Source organism: Halichoerus grypus, chromosome 4, assembly GCF_964656455.1.
Source record: "Halichoerus grypus chromosome 4, mHalGry1.hap1.1, whole genome shotgun sequence".
In the NCBI taxonomy this organism is placed as follows: domain Eukaryota; kingdom Metazoa; phylum Chordata; class Mammalia; order Carnivora; family Phocidae; genus Halichoerus; species Halichoerus grypus.
In genome coordinates, this window is record NC_135715.1 from 102092384 (window position 1) to 102114982 (window position 22599).

General features: G+C 36.2%; 1 protein-coding gene across 9 annotated transcripts in view; it reads left to right on the forward strand.

The window, feature by feature from the left end:
* The window catches only part of R3HDM1 (R3H domain containing 1), a 130448-nt gene that overhangs the window by 67903 nt on the left and 39946 nt on the right, over positions 1 to 22599 (forward strand). For all 9 annotated transcript variants that reach the window (XM_036079097.2, XM_036079119.2, XM_078070732.1 and 6 more), the window contains 2 exons: positions 9386 to 9540; positions 13116 to 13267. In XM_036079097.2, the coding sequence (XP_035934990.1) occupies positions 9386 to 9540; positions 13116 to 13267 (307 nt within the window). The remainder of the gene's footprint in view (positions 1 to 9385; positions 9541 to 13115; positions 13268 to 22599) is intronic.

The following is a 22599-nucleotide window of genomic DNA, read 5'->3' on the forward strand; positions in this document are numbered from 1 at the left end:
TGTGCAGAAGCTTTTTAGTTTGGTATAGTCCCAATTGTTTAATTTTGCTATTTCTCTTACCCAAGGAGACCTATCTAGAGAAATGTTTCTAAGGCAATGTCAAAGAAGAAATTACTGCCTAGGGGGCGCCTGACTCAGTCAGTAGCGCATGTGACTTTTGATCCCAGGGTCGTGAATTCAGGCCCCCTGTTGGCTGTAGAAATTACTTTTAAAAAATGAGTAAGCTGGGGTGCCTGGGTGGCTCAGTTGGTTAAGCAACTGCCCTCAGCACAGGTCATGATTCCAGAGTCCTAGGATTGAGTCCCACATTGGGCTCCCAGCTTAGCGGGGAGCCTGCTTCTCCCTCTGACCCTCTCCCCTCTCATGCTGTTTCTCTCTCTCTCTCTCTCTCTCAAATAAATAAATAAAATCTTAAAAGAAAATAAAAAATGAATAAGTAAACTCTTAAAAAATAAATTACAGCATATGTTTTTTTCCAGGATTTTTATGATTTCAGGTCTCATACTTAACGACTCTAATTCATTTTGAGTTTATTTGTATATGGTGTAAGAAAATGGTCCTGTTTCATTCTTCTGCATGTAGTTGCCCAGTTTTCCCAGGACCATTTGTTGAAGAAACTTTTTCCCATTGTATGTTCTTGTCTCCTTTGTCATAAATTAATTGACCATATAAATATGATTTATTTATGGGCTTTCTATTCTGTTCTGTTGATCCGTGTGTCTCTCTGTGTGCCAGTACCATACTATTTTGATTACTACAGATTTATACTGTAGTTTGAAATCTAGGAATGTGATACCTCCAGCTTTGTTCTTTTTCAAGATTGTTTTGTCTATTCAGGGTCTTCTCTGGTTCCATACAAATTTTCGGATTGTTTGTTCTAGTTCAGTAAAAAATGTTTTAGGTAGTATGGACATTTTAACAATATTGATTCTTCTAATCCATGAGCATGGAATATCTTTCCATTTGTTTGTGTCATCTTTGATTTCTCTTATTAATGTTTGGTAGTTTCAAAGTACCTTCTTGATTAAGTTTACTCCTAGGTATTTTATTCTTGATGCAATTACAAGTGAGATTGTTTTCTTAATTTCTCTTTCTGCTACTTTATTATTAGTGTATAGTAATGCAACAGATTTCTGTATGTTAATTTTGTATCCTGTGTCCTACTAAACTCATTTATCAGTTCTAGTAGTTTTTTGGTGGAATTTTCAGGGTTTTCTATATATAATATTATGTCATCTCCAATAGTGAAATTTTTACTTCATCCTTTCCAATTTGGATGACTTTTATTTCTTGTCTGATTACTGGGGCTAGGGCTTCCAGTACTTTGTTGAATAAGAGTAGTGAGAGTAAACATCCTTGTCTTGTTCCTGCTCTTAGAGGAAAAGCTTTTTCACCACTGAGTATGATATTAGCTGTGGGTTTTTTGTATGTGGGCTTTATTATGTATGTTTGTTCCCTCTAAACCTACTTTGTTGAGGGTTTTTTTTTTTTTTAAGATTTTTATTTATTTATTTGACAGAGCAAAAGAGCACAAGCAGGGGGAGCAGCAGAGGGAGAGGGAGAAGGATGCCCCCCACTGAGCAAGGAGCCTGATGCGGGGCTCCATACCAGGACCCCAGGATCGTGACTGGAGCTGAAGGCAGATGCTTAACCATCTGAGCCCCCAGGCACCCCTGTTGAGGGTTTTTATCATGAATGGATGTTGTCCTTTATCAAATGCTTTTTCTGCATCTACTGAGATGATGATGTGGTTTTATCCTTTCTCTTGTTAATGTGATGTATCACATTGATTGATTCGCAAATATTGAACCACGCTTGCATCCCTGGAATAAATTTCACTCTACACTGGTGAATGATTTTTTTTAATGTATTGTTGGATTTGGTTTACTAATATTTTGTTGAGAATTTTTGCATCTGTGTTCATCAGAGATATTGGCCAGTAGTTTTCCTTTTTTGTAGTGTATCTGGTTTTGGTATCAGAGTAGTTCTGGCCTCATACAATGAACTTAGAAGCTTTCCTTCCTCTTCTCTTTTTTTTGGAATAGTTTGAGAATAGGTATTAACTTTTCTTTAAATGTTTGATAGAGGGCACCTGGGTGGCTCAGTTGGTTAAGCGACTGCCTTCGGCTCAGGTCATGATTCCAGGGTCCTGGGATCGAGCCCTGCATTGTGCTCCCTGCTCAGCCGGAAGCCTGCTTCTCCCTCTTCCACTCACCCCTGTTTGTGTTCCCTCTCTCGCTGTCTCTCTCTCTCTCTCTCTCTGTCAATTAAATAAATAAATAAAATCTTTAAAAAAATAAAAAAAAAAAAAATAAATGTTTGATAGAGGTCGCCCAGGTGGCTCAGTCAGTTAGACTTCTGCCTTCAGCTCAGGTCATGATCCCAGGGGTTCTGGGATTGAGTCCTGCATCGGGCTCCCTCCTCAGCAGGGAGTCTTCTCCCTTTACCCCTCCCCCCTGCTTGTGATCTCTCATACTCTCTTTCTCTCTCTCTCTCAAATAAATAAATAAAAACTTTTAAAATAAATAAAGTTTGATAGAATTCCCCTGTGAAGCCATCTGGTCCTGGACTTCTGTTTTGGGGCAGCTTTTGGATTGCTGATTCAATTTCATTGCTAGTAATTGAGAGATTCAGATTTTCTATTTCTTCCTAATTTCATTTTGGAAGATTATATGTTTCTAGGAATGTATCCATTCTTTCCAGATTGTCCCAATTTGTGGCATATAATTTTTTATAATACTCTTTTATAATCCTTTGTATTTCTGTGGCTGTCAGCTATTTCTCCTCCTTTATTTCTGATTTTATTTAAGTCCTTTCTCTTTGTATCTGTCTCTCTCTTGGTCTTTATGAATCTGGGTAATGGTTTATCTGTTCAGAGAATCAGTTCCTGGTTTCATTGATCTGTTCTGTTGTGTTTTTAGTCTCTATTTCATTTATTTCTGCTCTAAAATTTATTATTTCCTTCCTTCTACTGGCTTTGGGGTTTGTTCTTTTCCTAGCTCCTTTAGGTCTAAGATTAGGTTGTTTATTTGAAAATTTTCTTGCTTCTTGAGGTAGGCTTGTATTGCTGTAAACTTCTCTGTTAGAACAGTTTTTGCTGCATCCCAAGGATTTTGGACCATTGTGTTTTCATTTTCATTTGTCTCCATGTATTTTTTGATTTCCTCTTTGATTTCTTGGTTGAGCCATCCATTGTTTAGTAGCATGTTATTTAGCTTCCATGTATTCGTATTCTTTTCAGATTTTTTCTTGTGATTGATTTCTAGTTTCATACCATGTAGTCAGAAAAGATGCATGATATGTTTTCAGTTTTTTTCAGTTTACTGAAATTTGTTTTGTGGCATAACAAGTGATCTGTTCTGGAGACTGTTTCATGTGCATTTGAATGTATGTTACAGTGTTTTTTGAAAGAATATTCTGAATATATCTGATAGGTCCACCTGATCCCAATGTGTCATTCACAGCCACTGCTTCCTTGTTTTCTGTCTGGATGATCTATCCATTGATTGATGATCTATCCATCATGATCTATCCACTGATTATCCATGTAACATTGGAGTGTTACAGTCCCATACTATTAATTGTATTACTATCAATTTCTTCTTTGATGTCTCTTAATAGTTACTTTATGTTAATTTAAGTATTCCCGTGTTGGGTGCATAAATATTTACAATTGTTATATCCTGTTGTTAGATTGTTCCCTTTATCATTATGTAGTATCCTTCTTTGTCTCTTGTTACAGTCTTTGTTTTAAAGACTATTTTGTCTTATGTAAGTATTGCTTCCCCAGCTTTCTTTTCACTTCCATTTGCATGATAAATGTTTTTGTATCCCTTAACTTTCAACCTGCATGATTATTTAGGTCTGAAGTAAGACTTTTAGACATCACATACATGGGTCTTGCCTTTTTTTTTTTTTTTTTTTTAAGATTTTACTTACTCGTTTGTCAGAGAGAGAGCAAAAGCAGGTAGAGCGGCAGGTTGAGGGAGAAGCAGGCTCCCTGCTAAGCAAGGAGCCTGATGCGGGACTTGATGCCAGGACCCTGGGATCATGACCTGAGCCAAAGGAAGATGCTTAACCAACTGAGCCACCCAGGCATCCCAGGGTCTTGCTTTTTTTATCCATTCGTTCACCGTATGTCTTTTAGTTGGTACATTTAGTCTATTTACATTCAAAGTAGTTATTGTTGGGTATATATTTACTGCTCTTTTGTTAACTTGTTTTATGGTTGTTTTTGTAGTTCTCTTTTCCTTTCTTTTGCTCTCTTCCCTTGTGGTTTGCTGGCTTTCTCCAGTGAAATGCTTAGATTCCTTTCTCTTTATTTTGTGTATCTATTGCAGATTTTTGATTTGTGGTTACCATTAGGTTCATATGTAACATCTTATGCATTAGCCGTTTATATTACATTGATGTCAATTTAACTTTGAACCTGTTGTAAGAGAACTAATTTATAATCTCCTCCAACCCACATTCTATGTATATGATGTCATATTTTACATCCTTTTATTTTGTGGATCCCTTAAACGCTTTTTATAGATATAATTTAATGTACTGCTTTTGTGCTTTAACCTCTGTAATGATTTTATAAATGGTTAATCCACCACTTTTATTGTGTTTGTATTTACATATGAAATTTTATTCTTTCATAATGTTGTTACTCCTGATTATGGCCTTCTTTCCACTCAAAGAGTTCCCTTTAATTTCTCTTGTAAGTCTGGTTTAATTGTGGTGAAGTCTTTTAACTTTTGTTTGCCTAGAAAACTCTCTCTCTTTCTATTCTGAATGATAATCTTGCCAGTCATAGTGTTCTTGTTGGTGGTTTCTTTCCTTTCAGTACTTTGAGGTATATCATATTACTCTGGCTTGCAAAGTTTCTGCTGAAAAATCAGCTTATTGTCTTCTGCGATTTTCCTCCTAAGTAACTGTTTTCTTTTCTGTTGCTGCTTTTTAAATTCTCTCATTATCACTGCTTATAATTACTAAGTATCTTGGTGTGGACCTCCTTGGGTTGATTTTGTTGGAGGCCCTCTGTGCCTTCTGGATTTGGATGTCTGTTTCTTTCGTCAGATTCGGGAATTTTTCAGCTTTTATTTCTTCAAATAAATTTTCTGCCTCTTTTTCTCTCTCATTTCTTTCTGGGATCCCAATAATGGAAATGTTATTACACTTGATGATGTTGCTGAGCTCCCTTAACCCATTCTCATTTTTTATTATTATTTTTTCTTTTTGGTTTTCATTACCCTGCCTTCTAGGTTAGTGGTCTGTTTTTCTGCATCCTCTAATCTGCTGATTCCTTCTAGTATATTTTTCATTTCAGTTACTGAATTCTTCATTCTGACTGGTTTTTTGTTTGTTTGTTTTTTTCTCTTTGTTGAAGTTCTTGTTGAGTTTGTCCATTTTTTTCCCCAAGTCCAGTTAGTATCTTTGTATCATTACAAAGTATCATTACTTTGAATTATTTATCCAGGCATATTGCTGATCTCGGTTTCATTTAGCTCTTTTTTTTGCAATTTTTGTCCTGTTCTTTCATTTGGGACATATTCTTGTCTCCTCATTTTGTCTAACTCTCTGTGTTTGTTTCTGTGTATTAGGAAAGTCAGCTATGTCTACTGATCTTGAAAGTAGTGGCCTTAGGAAGAAGGGTGGTGCCCTGTAGCACAATGTTTCCTGTTGATCTGAACCCGGTTCTTCAGGGTGTCTCCTCCATGGGTTGCGTGTGCGCTGCTGCCGTATCTGAGCCACATTTGCCTTCAGTCCTCTTAGCTGCAGTGGCCCACCTTGCATGCTGTGGGCAGGATTTAGTCCCTGTGCTGTTTAGGGCCACTGTGGGCTTGTAGTTGGGCAGTGTCAGCAGTCAGACCAGATGCCTGCCCTCATCCAATTCACTGGGTCTACAATAGCACTGCCCTGCAGGGTCCCCTGAGAGGCTTTTGTAGGTAGGTGGGGCCAGCAGTCAGACCAGATGCCTACCCCCAATTTGTCTGGCATGGCTGCAGTGATCCCAAACTGCAGGGCTCTCTTCCTGTGCTGCCACTTGAGAGCTTTTTGTTGGTGGATGTGATTGGCAGTCAGATCAGCTGTCTGCCCCCAGTCCATCTGCTGGGGCTGCAGTGGAACTGGTTTGTGTGGTTATCTTGCCCTCTCCCCAGGACAGGAGTCACTTTGGAGTGCCTCCCATCCCTGTCCACGCTGCTTGCAGGATGTGATGCAGCAGGAGCCACATAGGAGGGTTACTTACAGCTTTTAAAACATCTGGAAATAAGGCAGTGAACAAAATTATGTTAATATGAGCTTCTTAGGAAATATATTTTCTTTTAAAGTGCTTGACATTCTTGTTTTTAATAGCTCCACTATTGTTTTAAGAATATGCTACCAGGGGCGCCTGGGTGGCTCAGTCCTTAAGCGTCTGCCTTCGGCTCAAGTCATGATCCCAGGGTCCTGGGATCGAGCCCCGCATCGGGCTTCCTGCTCCGTGGGGAGTCTGCTTCTCCCTCTCCCACTCCCCCTGCTTGTGTTCCCTCTCTCGCTGTCTCTGTCAAATAAATAAAATCTTTAAAAAAAAGAATATGCTACCAGTGTATTTATGCTACTTCTGAATGAAGTACTAACATTTAGTCATTGTTCTATTTTCCAAGTCTTTCAAATCTAGAACTTCGTGTTCTCACAACTCTTCTACTTCTACTTTTCCCCACGGGTATTATTCATTTTATACTTTTTTCTGACTTTTTTTTTTTTCCGTAAATTCAAGCTCAGATGTCTACCGCTGTCAGGATTAATTTCTGCCTCCTGCTTTCATAAGTCCTATTTATACTACTATTCTAATATGGTGTCAGGGCTAAGCATACCTAATTCAAAGACAGGGACCTTATTCATCTTTATATCACCCTCCAGTCATATCCTGGGTTTACAGCCTACTACACTCTGTTACAAATGATGAGGTGCTGGAGTCACATGTTTTAGATTTCGTGTTATGTTGTCACATTTTGAAAATGTGCATGTTTGTGTGGAGATACACTGTGACATGGATATTGATTGGGATTAGGTTGCATTAGGGAATCTAAAATACCATTGGAAACTTACTGATGCAAATTCCATAACGCAGTATTCTGTGACATGGAATCTATAACTATTTATTGAGTTTTCGCTGTCAGATGTTTTTTCCTAAGAGAGAATTTTTAGGCTGGGAGGCTCCAATGTGAATCTCCAAAAATTAGTGAATTTAAATAAAGGAAATCGGAGCCACATCTGTCCATAAATTGGCATTTTTTTTCAAAGTTGTATTTCAAGATAACATAACTTTGAAAGTATTTTGAATAAACTACAAAAGTAGTATGAGAAATAGTTGAAGTTCCTTGGGGGGATGTGACTATATAAGTCAAGGTATTTGAAGTCAGGTTATGTTGCAGCGAATTCTGCCAGGTTTCTACATTTTTCTTGTCAATTGTAGTGGACTATATTCTTACAAGACCATTGTAAGTTACTTTTCCAGTCTATAAAGAGCTGAGCCCAAATTCTGACACTGTGGTCTATGCTTCTGTATGTGTATGTTCTGAGGTAATGTTTCCAACACAAGAAAAGGTTGTATCTTCACTTCCCATTTCCATTCCTGCCCTTTATGTTCCTAGGAGTGGAAATGTGTCAATGTATGCTTTGATGGTGTTTGGAATTTAGAGCATGAATTTGAAGTACATGTGATTTGATAAACTGAAAAGAGGATTGACTGTTAATTGTTAGACTAAAGGGCAAGAAATAAGCTTCCCCTTGTCCTTTATCTGCCTACAAGTTTAAGTATTACAGAAAATTCATTCACAGAAAAGTTGAGAAAATAGCATATTATCAATCACTTCATTACTGACTAGGATTAGAATATAAATTTTTTGTACAAAGTTAGATTACTCAGAAGTCATTTGTAACATGGCCATAAAGCACTATTGCCGTAGAAATAGCATAATTTTACAAAACCTTTCACTTCTAACTAGTTCACTATAACTGGATTTTTACTTTGTTGGTGTTAATATGTTGATTAGTTAACAAATATGCTTTGTATTTCTATATTTAGAGAAGGTTAATGCTAGATTTTATTCAATTACTTAGTCATTGAGCAGAATCATTGAGGCTGAAAGGCAACTGCAGTGATGCTGTTGTCTATAGTCAAATACCTGAGATGCGATCTTTGCCATTTCTGTTGCTTTAGGGATTAATAAGGATAGAAATGAAAACTGCTATTTATAGGATAGTGAAATATATTTATGGTATTACCAGAGAAATCATTTCACTGACATTTAGTTGTGGGAGTTTGTATAGGCAATACTATAGTTTGGTTCATCTTTGTAGAAACTTTTTAAATACCCTGAAGCTGGATGGTTAGTTATTTTTATCTGATTTCTTTTAAAAAAGAAAAAAATGATTTCTGGTAACTTCTAGTAATTTACGTAAGTTTTGAGCTGGTTGGTTTACCTAAAGGAATCCTCTTGGGGTCAAGAAGCAAAATCAATTCCTATTTTCTTTTTTTTTTTTTAATACAATTCTTATTCACTACTCAAAGCTTATCATTGTGGTTATTTAAATAACTGATGAATTCACTTGGTAAAAGTAAATGTATACTCTTAATTTACTACTTAAGTTACTAATAGTGCCTTTAGTTTAGAGAAGAGTTGTCCCTTAGGTGTCTGATTTGTGACTGCAGTCAAATTATTTAATCTCTTTCATGATCTGTTTCTCTGTCAAGTGACCTTAATAATATAATAAGGAAATAATCTAAAAATTTGCTAAGTGACTCCATTTTCCTTGTGCCCTTGACACATTCCTAGTATAAGGATTCCTATTTTAGTATGACAACCATTCTATAAAAGCGATTCTCCTCTCTCCTACTTTTGGTCTTCAGAAGGGCCAGCTTCCTTGGCATGCACCCTCTGATGTAACACAGGGCCCTGTGTTTGGTTTAATGTTCTGCTATTACCAACTCAAAATTCTCAATAATTTTTAACAAGCACCCCTGCATTTTCCTCTTGCCCAGGGACCAGGAATTACGTAACCAGTACTGATCCTCAGACACTAGTTGTCGTAATAGATTGTAATATACACTGAAAAGTAATTGTCTGTAAACCAAGTCTGTGACCATATAAATTGCCTCAACTATAAAGGAAATCTTTGTACACAAATTTTATTTGAATGCATTTTAAGCGGAGAAAAATATAGCTGGGAGTTACCTGTACAGTAAACCCTTTAAATGTCAGCTCTCATAATAGAGGGTTTTTAAGATTTGCTATTTTAACAGAATTTTGTCATTTCAAAACACAAAAGTATTTGCTTAAAACACAGAAACATTCTATTAGATGAAAAAGAATAAATTCAAAGCAGGGTTTAACTCACTGTGCCATTACAGGTTATCAAGTTATACCCAACCACCAGCAAAACTACCAAGGACTAGTTGGAGTTCAGCAACCCCAGAGTCAGAGCCTAGTTGGTGGCCAACCCAACAGCATTGGAAATCAGATCCAAGGAGTAGTCATCCCATATCCTTCAGTGCCATCATACCAGGTATGTGGTCACTATTGCCATCTTTGGATGGAGGAGATTTTGAGTAAATAAAATGTATAGCCACAGTTCATCTCCTCTCTTTTTTTTATATAGGGAAAATGCTTTTGTGATATATAACTTTATAGTCTTAAGAGTTTTATTAGTTATAGCAGCTTTGTTTTATCCTCATTGTATTGCTTTATTCATTCACTTTTTTAATTTTTATAAATAATTAAATGTGAACTACAATGTTAACCACATTGGTAGTAGCAAGTAAATTTTGTTTGGCATTGTCTGTGTTTCCAACGATATAAGTATATAATAAGCAAGTATCTTATTCAATTCTTCAGCTTCTTAGAAAGTCTCTTTTGAGGAAAGAGTGGAATGAGAGGGAAAATAATGGTAGAGGTAGGTACCTAAAAGAGTGAGGTAGAGTACAAACTATAAATCAGTGTTTACGGAATAGAGAAGAATGTTAAGTTCTCCATGCTGGAACTGATCTTTTTCCCCACCTCACTCCCAGAAAAGAATGGCATATCATGTATTTAAAATGTTGTGGATTTTAATTTATAGTTCTAAAGTAGAAGTATCTATTATTTCATAAATAAGTCAAATATATCTAGTATAATACGGCACATTTTCAGAAATTTGTTTTACCCTTCCTTCATCTTTCTGAATAACTTGCAAGTGACTTTATTAGCCTCATGGTTTTCCGTAGCTGAGCCTAATGTTAAAAAATCAAAGACCATTTTCATTCATCTCAACAAGGTAAAGACAATCTAGTTAGGAAGATAAATGTACATATAAACAAGTTGATGATAGTGCACAGACCCATAACTAAAAGGATTATGAAGTAGAGCCATGAACAGATTAGGAACTTAAATGTACAAGTTCTCTGGAAAGATAAAAACCTTTAACTAGCTCTTAAGAGAAAATTATGGGCATAAATTGGTTAAGAAGAAATCCTGGGGATGGGGAAGGATATGAGTAAAGGTGCTAGCATATTTCATATAATTCCAGAAATTTTAAATTGAAATTAAATGTAAACTATGGAATTGTCAAGGACTAGTGAGCACTACGATATATCTAGGAAATATATATATATATATATATATATATATGTCTAGTTTTCTAGCTTCTTGATAATAGAAAGCAACTAAGGAAAAAAGAAAAGATTAATCACAGATCTGTACCTCTGAAACAAATAATGCAATATATGTTAAGAAAAAAAAAAAGAAGAAGAAGAAGATAGCAGGAAGGGAAGAATGAAGGGGGGAAAATCGGAGGGGGAGACGAACCATGAGAGACGATGGACTCTGGAAAACAACCTGAGGGTTCTAGAGGGGAGGGGGGTGGGAAGATGGGTTAGCCTGGTGATGGGTATTAAAGAGGGCACGTTCTGCATGGAGCACTGGGTGTTATGCACAATGAATCATGGAACACTACATCAAAAACTAATGATGTAATGTATGGTGATTAACATAACAATAAAAAATTTTTTAAAAAAAGATTAATCATAGAACTAGGTTTTACATCTTTATTTTCTCTCCCATCCCCGTGCTTCTTCCTTATCCTCTGTGCTTGAGCCCAGCACGTGGGACTGCCCATTCCCTTCTTCTCCATAGATAGACATTAGAGAGAATCAGTACCAGGCCAGGAACTCTCTCCTGTCAAGGACCTTGGTTGTGCTACCTAACCCAGTCCATTGAGCGCCTGTTAGATGTCTAGGCACTGTGCAAATAAGATCTGCCCTTTACCTCTAGGGGCTCACAGTCTAGTGCAAGTAATACAATTTTTAAATAAATTACAGACTTGTTAGTGTAGTTTTGGGGTTTTTTTAAGCTAGATACTGGAAATGTGTCAGAGCTAAGACAGGAATTACAATTTCTATAGCATACTTTTTTATAAGTTATAAATCATTTCTCAAGGTATTTTATATAATCCTCATACTGGGTAAAAGACTATGAGAAGGATAGCCCTGTAGAGCAATTAGAGCCTGCTTTATAATTCCTGCTACCTCTGGTAGAGAGGCTGAGTGGGAATAAAATGCTGTCCAAAAAATAAGTCAGAAAAATCATCTGTCCTCAGTAGACTGTATTTGGTGGCCACATGTCTCAAATACTGTTCCCTCTCTTTTGCTACTTTAATTTTTCTTTACCACTAGTTGTAGGTCTGTTCTATAGTTTAAATCATCTAGATTGAACTGTGTTGTTTTCCCTGGATCTGCTTTGAGTATATATTAACTTAGATACAATCAGAAATAATAATCTTAGAATGTTATACTCCCTTAGTAGGCAAAAACACTGATATATATTATGTTATACAGAGTTGGATAAATCATACCAGTAGCTTTCTCTTTGCAATAATTGAGCCAAATTGAAAGTAATTAAGGGATTACTGTGTATTTTGAAAAGACTAGTTTGCATTTCAGAAGTTAATCACCTTCTAAATCATGGAAGCCAGGTATAGAGAATAATGAAATGGTTAAAGAGCTGAAGCTCTGGAGCCAGAGGGTATAGTATCAAATCTTAACTTCCCTACTTACTGGCTATACACCCTTGGGCAAGATACTTAACCTCAATTTCCCCATCTATAAAACGGGGGTGATAAAAGTACCTTCTTAAGGTTATTAGGAAGACTTAATATTATAACACACATAAAGTCATTAGAACAGAACCTGATGCATGGTGGTAAATAAATACTTAGTAATGTTAATTTGCATTATCATCACTATTACTACTATTATTGCTACTGCTGTTGCTAACATCATCATCATCATAACCGTCTGAAGCTTTTATATTGGCCTTATTTACCAAAATCAGTATATTCCACCTGTAATGTTGTGGCACAAGAACCCATTACAACAGAACAACAACAGAAGAGTCCATTGTGTCTGTGGTTTCTATTTTAGAAACCAGAGACCTGAAAAATCCATTGTGTTCATGTGGGTTCTATGTAGATAGTATAGAAAACAGAACTAAAAGATACACTGTTCACCAGACGTCTACTCTGCTAGATCCTGCAAGTAGAGATTACAGTGGAGATAATGCCTCCCATGAGATGGAGGTAGCATCTCATTTTTTCACATAAGGAGCTGTTGGGCCTCACAATAGTTAAGTCATTTGCCTAATGTCACATAGATAGCTAAAGGATGAAACCAATACCACATCTAGATATCTTAAGCTCCAAAACTCACACTTTCTGATCCAGTTTATCTCACTGGTGCCCTACCTGCGTTTTATTTAGCTCTGTCTGAGATGTACTGTATTATTTACTCTTTCCACGTCAAATGATCATCCTTATTTGGAAACCATTTCTTTTTTAAAACAACTTTTACTTAAGGATGTAAGTCACATTTTATTTTTATAATCTAATGCATCTAGCCTATTGTTTAGTTGATAAATGCTAGCCAAAAACAAAAGCTGGCTGAAAGGGCAGAAATAAAGTGGTAGTACTGTGGCTAACTTATCATGACTATTGGCAGTTTAGCTTATTCCTAAATGTTGATATTGGAAAAGTTTATGGAGGCTGGAGACATTATCATTTGCAAGGTTTTGAAGAACATTTTTCCCTTTAAATTGTCTTTCAAATTCTAGGTTTCACTGCCTCAAAGTTCTCAAGGAATTGCCCATCAGACTTATCAACAGCCTATTATGTTCCCTAATCAGTCTAATCAAGGATCTATGCCCACAACAGGAATGCCAGTTTACTATAGTGTCATTCCGCCTGGCCAACAAAATAATTTAAGGTGAGTACAACCAAGAAACCTAATCCTATAGCTGCTCATTGTTTATCAGGATTATGATCTGTTACTAATTTTAAAGTTGATTAAGGAGCGTGACCTGAAATCATTATCTAATATAGAATAGAAAAAGTAGGATACAGTCTCCTTTTCTCATAGTTTTTCTAACAAAATCAGGATAAGCCAGGCATTTCATATGTAACCTAAAGAAGAGTCAGATCTTCTCTCATTTGCCTAAAAGTAGGCCATTCTCATCTTAGCCAGATGGAATAGTAGTTGGCCATGGACCCTGGAGTTGGAGCATTTACTATTGTAAGATTTTTGTAGGAGTTGGGGGAGAATATAACCTCAGCAACAGAATTTCTTGCTAAAATTTTTCAGGCTCTAGGGAGCTCAATTTTCATCAGTAAGAAGAAGGAGGCATATAGGAGAAGCAAATGATAGTAGCTCTATATAAAAGCAAGTCATGAAGCTACTTCTTTAGCTACTTCAACTTGGAAGAGCAGAAGCTCTTCTGATAAGCCGAATGTGATACAGAGTAATCTTCCTTTGAATTGGGTAACTTTAGTCCATTATTCAGAAAGTATTACAGGGGCTCAGTCCAGTTAAGCATCTGCCTTCAGCTTAGGTCATCATCTCAGGGTCCTGGGATCAAACCCCATGTTGGGCTCTCTGCTCAGCAGGGAGTCTGCTTTTCCCTCTCACTTTCCCTCTGTTCTCTCTCTCTCAAATAAATAAAATCTTTAAAAAAAAGAAAAAGAAAGAAAGAAAACAAAATATTACAGTCTTTCATTATTTCATGACATCCCTGTAAGGTGGCCAGAGGGACTACAGTGCTCTTTTTAAGAAAGAGGACCTATGTTCTAATTGCTGATAAGAGGTTGACACTGGTTATGGTTACAGATAATGGTATTTAGGGGTGAGAAAGTGATTGACAGACTTGCTTCATTGAATCTACTTGGGAGAATGGAAACTTGGCTCTCATTTTATTTGTTATCAAACACACACACACACACACACATAGGAACTCACATATTTCCTCAGCCTTGATTCTCATTTTATTTGTTGTCACACACACACACAGGACTCAACATACTTCCTTGCCCTTTCCGGCTCTGTGGTTTCACAGATTGAAGAGGCCCAGGCTTTTTAAACAGTGAGTTGGTTGTGAATCATAGGCAACTTTGGAGTTTTAAATTCTAATGAGCCCAGCTCTTTAAAGGTAGAGGGACTACACAATGAAAATAGAAATGTGTACTGTGTTAAATTTCCCATTTGTTGTTTAAGTTTAAAATCTCTAAATAAGGGGAAGATACTCCCAGTCTGAACCCCTTTTTCCAATTTAGGTAAATTTGGGGTCTGTAATGCCAGTTCAGGTTCAGAAGTGTCAGAAGCAGAATTCTGTGCTAAAGCAGGTGAAATAGATGGTGTGAAAATGGCTGGGTTATCTGCTTCTTGAACCAAAGTATAACCTTTTATCTGAGAGAAATTTACCAAAGAAATCATTCCAGTGTAGAACAGAGGCTAAGAGAAGTTGGTATTAATTCAGTGACTTGTTCAAGATCAAAAACACCTGTTTTTATAAGTTAACTTATGTAGACCTACATGCTGGGTAGAGGAGCTTTCTTGAAGGAAGATCAAGCCTAAAAGGACCTATATAAAATGACTTAGACTTTAAACTTTCCCGTGTTTGTTATATTTATCAATACCTTAAACAGAAACAATCTTGTCCCCTTGATTTGCAAGAGAACTGACCCCAGGAGTGTGTGTAGAGGTGAGAGCACAGCTTTGTACTGTCCCCCCACATTCAACTTTAAGTATGACAGCAGGATCTAAAAGCTGTCATAACTACACTTTGGAAAGAACCATACCAACTTTTAGTTCCTGGGCCTGCTTCTGCAAGAAAATAAAAATTTGGTGAGCTAGCCTTGGCTGGAGGAATAGCTTGGAAGCCCAGCAATTAAATGGGAAGTGAGATTCCTCTCCAACTTGAATCTTGAGAAAAAGTTTTGGGAATTACTCGCAGGTTAGGGCTATGACCTAAGTGAGTCAAAGAAATTTGAAATAAGCTAGCTGTTACTTGACAGTAGAGATTGTTACTATGTAACAAACTAGCACTGATCTCTTCCAACTACCAATTGCCAGTGTGAGAAATGGAATGAATGAGTTGCACATAAAGCAAGAATGTATATCCTGGGGCGCCTGGGTGGCTCAGTTGGTTAAGTCTGCCTTCGGCTCAGGTCATGGTCCCAGGGTCCTGGGATTGAGTCCCATGTTGGGTTCCTTGCTCAGCGGGGAGCCTGCTTCTCCCTCTCCCTCTGCCCCTCCCCCTGCTCGTGCTCTGTCTGTCTCTGTCTCTCTGACAAACAGATAAAATCTTTGGGGGGAAAAAAAAAGAATGTGTATCCTGTCAGAATTGTATTCTGGTACCTTTTATGCTAGTTATTAGGTAGGAATACAAGTCATACAGAATTAATTAAGGATACCTTTGGGTGAAAACCATTTCTAACTAATGTTATTTTCCAAAATATAACAGCATTTCTTACAGAAAATTTTGTTTCTGATTCTGGGCAATATTTAATAAGCAAATTGCTTAATATTTCAGATTTCCAACTTAAAAATCAACTGTTAGCATTTATTAACCAGATCATTACTATCCAAGGGCCAATACTAGAGAGACCATTCCTTCATAAATCTAGATTTACTAGCTTGTATAAATTATATTTTATCTTACATATTCCACTGTGTTTACATGCAGAGCAGAGGTTTGTCTGAATATTCCAGCATCTAGAACAGGGCCCAGTCCAGGATAGAAGCTTGGTAAATGCATACTGAATGAACACAGTTCCTTAGTGGTAAAGGCCAACTTACACATATGTATTGGTACATATATGTTATTCCTTATTGTTTATGTAGAATTATTGGCCTTAATATTATTATTTTGTTTCTGTAACCTCTATATACTTTTTAAATTTTTCATTTTTTTACTACAAAATAAATTATGCTTGTTGACACAAGTTAAACAATCAATACAAAAATGTGTAAAAACAAAGCTAATCATCATGCCCCACTCTGCCCTCACCTCCAGGTAACCAGTGTTCATATGATAGTATGTGCATTCTGTCACATTAGCCTCCTGACCAAACAAACATATACACATATAAAATACACATATATTGAAATTAGGTGGTAAATTCTAATGAAATAGACATTATCTTGCATTTTTTCTTTAATAGTGTATTGTGAATATCAGATTAGTAAAATTCCGTCTAAGACATTCTCGTTTTATGTGTGGTTTTTTTCCTCATTTCTTCACAAACATAATTTTACATAAATGAAATCATGTCATACAAGCTATCTATCTATCTATCTATCTATCTATCTATTGTTCTAACCTCCTTCTCTCCCCCGACCCTTTCAATGAATCATTCCCCATATACACACATGCTGGGTAACCCATGTTTCTATCCTGGTTTATATCCTTCCTCACTTTCCTCCTTGTACCTAATCACATGCTAACATAAATAGGTATGGAGACATAATTAAGATTAACACAGACCCAAAATGGAATTTATAAATAATTTTAAATATGAAATGTCTACAGCTTGGGTTTTTTTTAATACACAACCATATGATGTTTGAAATATGATGAGAGAATTTAATCTTTCAAATTTAGTATTACAAATGATACAGTAGTTTTTTTCCTGTAGCTTCATTTGTTTATTTTATGACACTGGGCTTGTAACCTCTGCCATTTTCTCAGGAGTCCAAATGTATGCATTATTCCTTGAGGCTCTTCATCTTGGAATCTAATTGATTTGATATCAGGTTATGAAATGGTCTAACTTAGGTACTTTTTTAAATAACTGAATCTTGTGCCTTTAGTCATTAATTGATGGGGGGGCATGATATGGTTAGAAAGAAGATGAGCTTTGGAATCAAACAAAACCTGACTTCAAGCCTTTGTGACTTTAGGCAAGTTACTTAGTCTTTTTGCACTTTGGTTTTCTCATTTGTAAAATAAGAACACCTTTCAGGATTGGTGTGAGGAATTCCATGTGTAGGACTTTGTGTATGAAAATTATTCTAAAATATAGGGTGCCTGGGTGTCTCGGTTGGGCAACTGCCTTCAGCTCGAGTCATGATCCTGGAGTCCTGGGATTGAGTCCCACATCGGACTCCCCGCTCGGCGGGGAGTCTGCTTCTCCCTGTGACCCTCCCCCCTCTCATGCTCTCTCTGTCTCATTCTTTCTCTCTCAAATAAATAGACTCTTTAAATAAATAAATAAATAAAATATATACTTGCCTGTGTTCTTAAGTAGAGGACACTAAAAATAGTTAAACTTTTTATTGCTGATTCAGAGCCATAATCCTGAGCATGTTGGAGATATTTTCATTTACTTTCTAAACTTAGGGTCTTTCTTTGTCAGTTATTGTCAGTGTAAGTGCTCTAAATCTGCAGTGGAGTTACCAGAACTAAGTTTTTAAAAAGAAAGGCTGTGAGTCAGATGCTGGAGGGCTCTACTTTGAAAAAAGGTTGTGATATCTTTGAGGAATTTGTGACTTCTGTTTTAATAGTTCCATGCCTTTACTGCTTACCTGGTTCCGAGCTCTCTTCCCCTTTATTGTGGTGGCTGCACACTTCCCTGAAAAGCAGTAAGAAAGCTGGAAGAAACCATAGAATATCATTAGTCTTTCCTTGAAGCAGAAAGTATTTTTGAGTGTTGTTCCCATGTAGACTAAATATAGTAAAATGTTCATTTGTTTTCCGAATTATTTGTGTTTTCTGTGTGAACAGAATTTACATATTTGTTCTTTTCTGGTAATGCCAAGTCAAGACTTCTTAAAAGACACTCCATTTTGTAGATTTAAAAAAATTTATCTCTACTTCACTGAATTTCAAACCTGTATTTTTGCCAAAACGTTAAACTGAGGAAAGAAAAAATATATTACATTATCTCTTCAGAGTCACTTACATAAAGAGAGATCTGTAAAGTTGATCACATTGTGGATTTGTATTTGCAAATTTGTGTATTCCCTATAATTTATTTGTAATCCCAAAATAGATATTTGCAGGCTTTTTCAGTCATTTGCGGATATGCAGAGAACAGTGAAAAATTTGAGTCACCCGACGAACACATTCTCAGCTGAGGTCAAACAAGTTGACACTCTTCCTCCTTACTTCGGTTCTCATACTGTAAATATTCTTTTCAGCCTGTTTGGTGCCACAGTTTTGGCATTTTTGTGCTATTATTTGGTGATGTTGCTGCTTAAAATGGCCCCCAAGCATAGTACTGAAGTTCTAGTGTTCCTAATCACAAGAAGGCTGTGTGATGTGTCTTATGGAGTAAATATGTATGTTCTGGCATTAATTATATTGTTGCTGGCCATCAGATTAATGTTAAGGAATCAACAATGTGGCATATCCAGAAAAAGGAAAAAGAAATTCACCAGTCTGTAGGTTGAGATCGCTCCAGAAAATGCTAAAGTAACATCTAAAGTGCGTGATCAAGCTATGGAAAGGATGGAAAAGCAGATAAATTTGTGGATTTCTGGGCCAACAAGCAATACAAAAAAAACATAGAGACAACATTGTTCTAAGGCCAAAACCAAAGAGATTTATGGTCAGATTACTCTGGGTCAGGAAAATGTTAAAGCCTTCTCAAGTAACGTTTCATTATAAAGAAATACTGCATATAATTAATTATTGTAAGGAATCTATATTAAATAAAATATCTTTAAACAGAAACACATAAAAACAGGTTATGTATTGAACAGTCGATGAAGATGTTGTGAGCAGAGGCTCTCAGTAACCTAACCCTGTATTTCCTGTGGGGACAATGGCTCGGTATTTGCTAATTCAGTGTTCGTATGACTTTTAGAACATAATTGTCAGGAATAACAAGAACCAACTAAATCTTACGCCTCATACTGTGTTAGGTACCATAAACGCATGCAGAATGCAGTAGTAATATAGAGTTCATATTGTTACTGAGTTTTAATTATTACTACTGCTAAAGCCTACTTAATCTTAGTAAAACATGATGATCAAGTAAAGACTATAAAATTTGACAAATCTGTAGCCTTTATTTTTCAGAACACTAAAGAGTTTGCTTTCCTCTCTAATGCCAAAGACTCAATCCAGCAAGAATTCATATATTTAAATATATTTAGATAAGGAAGAAAGATAGGACATAATCCTTGTCCTTAGAGAGCTATAATTTTTTATGGAAAGCTAAATTTATACATAAGGAACAAGAAGAAAATCATACAAAATGCATATAAGGAAGGGATAATTAGGGGCACTTGGGTGGCTCAGTCAGTTAAGCTTCAGCCTTGGGCTCATGTCAGGATCCCAGAGTCCTGGGATGGAGCCCCACATCAGGCTCCTTGCTCAGCGGGGAGTCTGCTTCTCCCTTTCCCTCTACCCTTCCCTGCTGCTCATGTTCTCTCTCTCTCAAATATATAAATAAAATCTTAAAAAAAGGGGGGGGGAAGGGATAATTTGAGAGTATTAAAATATGTATAGATACTAAGCAAATGGTATATGACCATATTATCATTTGAGCCCTACCTATCTGGTCAACATTTCTTCACCTTCAGTTTCATTCCATCTAAAATGGTGTTTTTATTCCAGAAAGCTTACAAATGCAGATAAAACCTTTCTTCCAAAATTTTTTCTTGTCTAAACATTTTACTTTTCTAGAAGCTTGTCCTCAGAGTGTCCTCTGAAAAGAATAAGAATGTGTGTTTGTTTTTATTTTACATATAGACTATGAAACCCGAAAAGGTTAACCATAGAATTTAACCTAAAGGCCTTAACTCTTCGGCCCTGATTTGTAGCACCCTACCTTGTTAACTATCTACTAGTGATTCCTAATCTTATCAGCATGTTAGAATCACTTATAGGGCTCTGTTAAAAGTACTGGTCATAATCCCTAGTTTTCCACATTCTCCTTTCACTGGCTTGGGCCTGCTCTTAAGCCTGAACATAATTTTTTTTGAAGCCCTCTGGCAACAAGCCTTGAAGCCTTCAGGCAACAAGAGTTAAGACCCATTCACCTGCACCTAACCAGCCCTTCTTATCTTTATCCATAGACGTGAGCTGTGTGTAGCCATAACCCAGTAATATTTTACACATTTGCAAGAAAATTATGTCTGTCACTATTTATTTGCAAACTTTCATCCAAGACCCAATGTTTGAAGATAAAACTGTGTAAATTACCCCATATCAACAAGTATACTCAGTTTTAGATGGGAAGTATATGTTAAACTCTGAGCTTACAAGGTCCTCATCCAAACATTCTTTATGTTTTTACTAAATGGACTGTAATGAGCTTCATTCCGTTACCAGATTATAAGAAGAGAAGATTTCTGTAAGAACAATAAGTGAGACTTTGTTTTAAAAATGTCTTCCTTAGCTTGAGTTGCTTAGCAACTTCTTTTTTTTTTTTCTTTTTTTTTGGGAGAGATTCCTTATGCAGAAAAATAGAATTTGAATTATTATTTTTACTTTCCGCTCAGCCTTCCAGTTATCACTGAGGCTACTTTGTGTTTAGATTAGATTGTGGTGTTGTTATGTGTACTGTGAAGATTTGGCATAGCCTGATATACGTTACATGTCTTGTCACTTTCAGCAAGCCATATAGTGGTCAGAGAAACTAGTTTTACAACTAATCGTAGGATTTCTGTCCGTTTTTGGTATAGAGAGAAAATTAATTCCATTCCTACAGTGTCTTCAAAAGTGGCAAGCTAGTTGGATAAATCTTCAAAATGCCCTCATTTTTGGTGGGTTTTTTCCTCATGTTTTACCTTTCATTTTTTCATTTTTATCTTGAAACTCAAAAGGAGAATATATACCTTTGTTTTTGATCTGTCATCTCAAAGGGTTAGAATACACAGAGAAACTTGAAGAGATTGTAACCTCTATTTTTCAGAACTTGCTATAAAAATGCTTCACAGTATCTTTATGAAATGATGAAAAAGAAAACCTACTTTTAAGTCTTTTCCCTTTTTCCTCCCCACAGTATATTTTTCCCCATTTTTATATTCTGCTATTCCTGTGGTATCCCCTTTGTCCTACTTCTGGAACCTGTCTTGGATTAATTTTATTTCTCCTAAACTTCTGGTTTTGCATTTTAATTTTTTCATTTGCCTCAGCCATCCTTTGAAATAATTGTCAATAACAAAGTGGCAATCTGAGCCATACCTTTTAGTGAAGTTTTGCTTTTGTTGTTATTAACAAGGAAGTTAACACCTAACCGAGAGAAATAAAATGGAGTAAGAAAATGACTTTTGGAGCTAAAACATTGTCTTTCCGTAACATTCATTTTCTCTTCACTGAATATAAAATCTTCTTACTATTTTTGTAAGCATGAATTTATTGCAAATTCATTAGAAAACTAAATTTTACTGCGTAAATGATGTTAAATGGGAAGGAAAGAGGGTGCTATAGCTATTTGATTTTTTTGTGAATTCACCAAAATGACTGATAGTACTAATATTTTAGATTAAAATAATAGTACTTCATAGGTTCTTAAAGAATTGGGAGGAGTGGTAACCTTTCATGCAAAAATCTCTTCATTTTATACATATGTAAACTGACCATACTTGTGGCCCTCCCTCCTTCTCTCAGTGGGTATCTGTCAACAACAGAAAATATTTCTCCTACATCTGTATTTTGTCTTTAAAACAGTCTTTTCTCCATTTCTCATTATATATGATACATAGTCATTGTAGAAAATTTGAAAATATAGAAGAATTACAAAGTGTGAAAAAGGAAATCAACTACAGTCTCATTACCCAGAAATAATTACTGTTAAATTTTGGTGCAGGAGCAGCTGGGTGGCTCATTCGGTTGAGTGTCTGCCTTCGGCTCAGGTCATGATCTCCGGGTCCTGGGATCGAGCCCCACGTCAGGCTCCCTGCTCGGTGGGGAGTCTGCTTCTCCCTCTACCCACCCACCCCCACTTTGTGTGCTCTCTCTCTCTTTCACTCTCTCAAATAAATAAATAAAATCTTAAAAAAATTTTTTTTGGTGCACTTCTCAAGTCATTTCTCAGTGCACACATAATATGTAAACTTTATTAGGAATTAAATGTTTTAAACATTGTATTTTCTGTATTTTTAACTGTATTATTCATCAGCTCTGGTTTAAAAATTAAACCATATAAAAATACAAAGTAAAATTTTAAAATTCTGCCTTACCCATTGCCCTTTGTGCAAAGCAATTACTATTCACCAAAATAATCACCATTTAGACTTTGGTATGTACTTTCTAACACTTTTACTACTTTTAAGTAGACATGTAAAATAGTTGTGGTTTGAAAAGAGAGCAT